General features: G+C 43.0%; 1 protein-coding gene across 2 annotated transcripts in view; it reads right to left on the bottom strand.

The window, feature by feature from the left end:
- Positions 1-5,000, bottom strand: part of sh3kbp1 (SH3-domain kinase binding protein 1) — a 30,425-nt gene that overhangs the window by 8,128 nt on the left and 17,297 nt on the right. For both annotated transcript variants that reach the window (XM_078291304.1, XM_078291303.1), the window contains exons 8-10: positions 2,050-2,119; positions 787-881; positions 31-132 (exon numbers count right to left, since the gene is read on the bottom strand). In XM_078291304.1, coding sequence (XP_078147430.1) covers positions 31-132; positions 787-881; positions 2,050-2,119 — 267 coding nt within the window. The remainder of the gene's footprint in view (positions 1-30; positions 133-786; positions 882-2,049; positions 2,120-5,000) is intronic.

Raw genomic sequence — 5,000 nt, forward strand, 5'->3', positions numbered from 1 at the left:
CACGTGTCAATTCTTGTGTGCCAATATTACCTCTTTCTCCACTTCAGGAACAAGCATCTTGACAAAGTTGTCAGGGAAGACACCCTGCCTTCCCCCGATCTCTCCCATCCACCAGCCTGCGTCAGCACAGTCCTGGACAACACAGAAAGACAGAGATTAGACACACACACATATATGCAATCACACCTACAGTTTGTTTCCTTTGGTCAGAACCCATCGTTCAAAAAATGACTTTGTTACATTTTTGTATTTGATTCGTTTAGGTTCACACTGACCAATTACAAGCAAACCACGGCTTGTAAACAAAAGTCACATGGACTCACAAGCAGCTCGTTTATTGGACAGTTTTTGTAACTTTATCTAAGCAGGATGGACTTGTCTGCACTCTTTGCTGTAATTTACCCTCTCTGGTGTTCATTCTAGGTAAGAATACATAAATAAATAGCTGAATATGAGCGTCAGTCGAGACTGCAGTTTGCCCTCGGTTCATTTTGTTGTTAGATAACAGCTGGCTATCAGATGCCAACATCTGTCTCCTTGTACCCATAACACCGAGCACGGTTTTGTGTTGTTTCCTGTAGTTGGTTATGTTTTCACTCCTGACAAACCACACTGCAGTTTGTTTGGAAGAGGTGTGAGAAGCAGCCTCAGTGTGGTTATTTTTATTATTAGAGTTTGAATGGCGTTGTAAACATCCGAACATCCAAACATGAGACACGAAGCAGACGCACCCATAACCGAGTGAACTCACTCATACTGTACACGTCAACATACACACTGACTCACCTTGCTGATAATGGCAACGATCTCCCCCTCTTTGATTGACAGCTCGTCTTCATTCTGTGCTTCGTATGGAAAGAGGACTTTGCACAGCTCCCGCCCTGAGAGCCAATCAGATTACAGACAAAGTCAGACTGGGCCATCAAACAAAACTAGTAGAGCAGGATTGGACCAAGTTGTAATTAGGAACCAGAGTCGAGGGTACGACACATGCACAGGATGAATTTGCTGGCGAGAGACTTAGCATAGTGTAATAATGCATGAGAGGGAATTCTTAGCCACATCACCATAATACCAATAATCACAGCATCAAATGTCCTTTAGGATATTATGGCTTTTATACGATGGTAACCCCATCATCATGTGTAAAATAAATACAATAAAAACCCAAGAAACATCACTGACTGCAACCAGTTCCATTGTTGATAAAGCTCGTCTTGCTGTGCTTCAGGGGATTTATTTTTGACCGATCATTGCTCATTATTCATCAGAATGAGCCTTTCCAGCTCTTCCTCTTAACTGAGAATAAGGAAACCGCAGAGTGTGAATGTCCAAACTGCAATATAGAACAAAGTCGGGTAAATTTGTCAGTGGTTAAAGCTGCACGAGGCGAGAGATTTTGAGATTTTGTCTCTCGGACCCAAATCTGAGAATATTTTTATTGTTAGATATGATTTTGTCCAGAATTCCATGACTATCTGTATTGTAGGCAGAGAGATAACAGTCAAACTACGACCAAAATAGTCTACATTTCTTCTACACTCTCTAATTGTGTTAACTTCTTGTAAATGAAATAATACAGAAGTTTAACAATACATCAATTTGCTGGGGACCCCCTGGAACACCCTCAAGGACCCGTGGTGGTCCCCGGACCCCACGTTGAGAACCAGTGGTTTAGGAGACATCACCGACAACAGAATTTGATTTGGGCAAAAAGGGGTGAATCTACAGCGTCTCAATTAGTGAGGATGGGACCACTTTGTGATTTAGTCTGATAAGACGGGTGTATTTTTAGATAAACATCTTGCCCAGAGAAGCTTTAAGCCTAACCAGCGGGGGGGAAATGGGATGGCTATTGAGTGGAGGGACTCATCTGAATTTATGTCAGTCAAGGGATTAGTGTGATTGAATGACTGTTGAACCTGGTGAGCAACATATCATTCAAAAACCCCATAATTGACGACGGAGGCACGCTGCGATCGACTGGTAGGACACAAACCCCACGTTGGCCGCAGCTGAGCTAGATGACGATCAACTCTTCCCTCTCACCTTTCACTTTGCCGTCAGGTTCGGCCTTCATGGTTTCAGGGGCAACGCTGGCTGCTTTCCCCGCGTGAGCCTGAGGGAGGAGAAGATGGGGAAAAAAGCGTTTAGTTTTAGAGACCTGAAATGAAGAATCCACCCTCTCACACTGTTAGATATCATCAATCTGTGACCGATGCATTGCAGGAGTTGTTTTGTAATTTTTTGGTGTACCATCTTTCCCTCATCCTGCCTCGTCTGCTTCTACTGCAGCTAGTGGTTTCCTGCATTTCTGAGAACGGCTGTCAACAACCTCCAGCATTAGTAAGAGCAGGAGAGAGTTTAGAAAGTTTAGACAAAGTTGAGAAAATGTGAGAAGAGAGAAGAGCCCTGTTGGTGGAGAAATTGGTCTCTCACCAAAACCCTGATGTTTACCGTTTAAGATAGTTGAACATCGTTCTTCTATTAAACTCCATTGTAGCTGCACTGGAGATATCTCTAGTCTATGTTTGGCCAGTTATCCACAAGAATAAGAAAAATACACCACCAAAGAAGTAAAGTACATTACAAATGGTTGTTATTAAGAGTGTTAGAGTGTTATAGGGTGGATTTTTCCTTTCATAAGTAAACTATACTACATTACAGTATATGAAATTTTGGCCGTGTGTGTGTCTGTGTGTGTCTAGTCTCATATTAAACAAACTCCTTTGTATTGTAATAAAGCAGAGGAATTATTATTCCAATTCCTACTTGGAATAATGCATTTATTCCAATGAACAGGACTGTTTTGACAATTCCCATTAATTCTAAAGCGCAAAAATCGGTGAGCTGACTTGACGATGAAGCGAGGTGTGTGTGTGTGTGTGTGTGTGTGTGTGTGTGCGTATATGTGTATGTGTAGGTTGTTAAAAGGGCCGTTGTTTTCTGGCTGGAGTGGATCCCTAGACTGTGTTTGTGGAACCAGGGTGGCTCTTCCACAGGAAACACACACACACACACATACACAGGGCCCGGTCTGTCCCGAACACACGCAGCTCTGTTCGGTCGAGAGAAACCGCACCACCCCCCCTCCAGCTCCACTAATCTCCCTCTTTTCTCTCACCAACCCTCCCCCCCATCCTCTCTCTCTCTCTCTCTCCCCTCCCTCCTTCACTTCTCTCCCTTCCTAATGAGACCCATGTGGAGCCACGAGTGTTGAGCCATCATTACAACATCACAGGGAGTTTTTCCATGTCCAAGTATCCATGCTGTACCCATTCTGAACTTTGTATAGGTACTAGGGTTTGACCGATATAGGTTTTTAAACAACGATACCGCTACTTTTGGATTGAAGCTGCTAATAGCTGGACTGTTAGCTGCCCTTTTTGTGCCCCAAAAAAATACAACAATTCAGTGTTTCCCCCAGAATTGTATTCTTGTCAGGGTGGAAAAGCCTCTGAAACAGCATTTTCATCATCATATGACACTAAAGCTGCAGTCACACCAGACATGTTTGCAGCGGTTTATTGAGACTGCAGCGTTTACTCCTTCGGTTTGTTTGGACAGGGGAGAACAATGCCGTTCAGCAAATAACCGCACCGAAACCGCCTAAAAATGCGAGTCTCAGCCCTCTTCCAAGCGATCTGTGGTTTGTTAGGAGTGAGAATGTAATCCAAACCAACTACAGGAAATGACCCCAAAAACACAAGGTTTTATCTGTGCAAGGAGACGGGTGTTGACATCTGATAGCCTCATGCTTGGAAAGCCTAGCATAACAAAATGGACAAACCACAGTCTGGACTGATGCTCATATTCAGCTATGTCTTCATATGTTCTTTACTGGTTTGAACACCAGAGAAGGGAAATTACAGCAAAGAGTGCAGATAGTGCAGACAGGGAGTTAAATCAGGGTTTTTTTTAACCCACCACCAAAATCTCTAACCTGGCAGGATGACAGGTTACCAAAACTGTCCAATAAACAAGCTGCTTCTGAGTCCATGTGACTTTTGTTTACAAGCCCTGATTTGCTTGTAACTGGGCAATGTGAACCTAAATGAACAAAATACAAAAATGCAACAAAGTAAACTTTTCCACTATGGTTTGGACCAAGGAAAACAAAGTGTAGCGGTGATCACACCCTGAAACTCTCCACTGAAATCCCTACTGATGAGGTTCTTTTAGGCGGATTAGCAGCTCATTGCAGGTTTTTACAGCCTGCCACCCTGAAGCTGTTCGGCGAAATACTCCCACACCGGAATGATTTCTCAGCTCAGCCGTTTGAAATTAAAGAAATACTAATAAAACATATTCAATGGCTGTTGTCAGGGAGGAAACCTTCATCATTTCAGCAGCGGATGACATTGCCTGACCGATATCTGGCCAGTGTATCAGCAAACATATATATCGGTCTAACCCTAATAGGTGCAGTATCAGCAGCACCTTTGATTTTTTTGTAAAGATGACACCCTTGCCATCATCCTTTTCCAATATGTTGGGTGCCTTACCAACACGCTTCCCATGCACAAAACACCACGGAGAAGCACAACACACTGTGCTAGTATGGTTCACTAATGAAGTGGAGAAAACATCAGAGAAACAGCTGGGTCCTGCTTTGTGCCTCAGGGGAAAACAGCTTCCTCTCACCTACTAACCACACACATACATATATCGCCACTATATACCTTTGTACCACCACCTTATTCTCTATTATTATCAGAATGATTGCCTAACATTTCTGCGTCACACCATGAAATAGAAGCTGTACAGTCTTCATAAGGTTAGCATGGGGGCAGCAATAAATCTGGATGTACAAGGACATTGTTTTCAAATTGACTGCACCTCCACTCATGTTTTTAAGCAGACCAGCACTTTACTCTCTACTAATGCCATCCGTTGTTCTCAAGCTGACTGTAAGAATAAGAATCAGAATCGCTTTATTCGCCTAGTGCAATAAATACAGAAAGAGTTTTTCTTGGCCTAGTGCCTCTAAATATTTTTTA

This window comes from Centroberyx gerrardi, chromosome 22 (genome assembly GCF_048128805.1).
Source record: "Centroberyx gerrardi isolate f3 chromosome 22, fCenGer3.hap1.cur.20231027, whole genome shotgun sequence".
NCBI classification, from domain to species: domain Eukaryota; kingdom Metazoa; phylum Chordata; class Actinopteri; order Beryciformes; family Berycidae; genus Centroberyx; species Centroberyx gerrardi.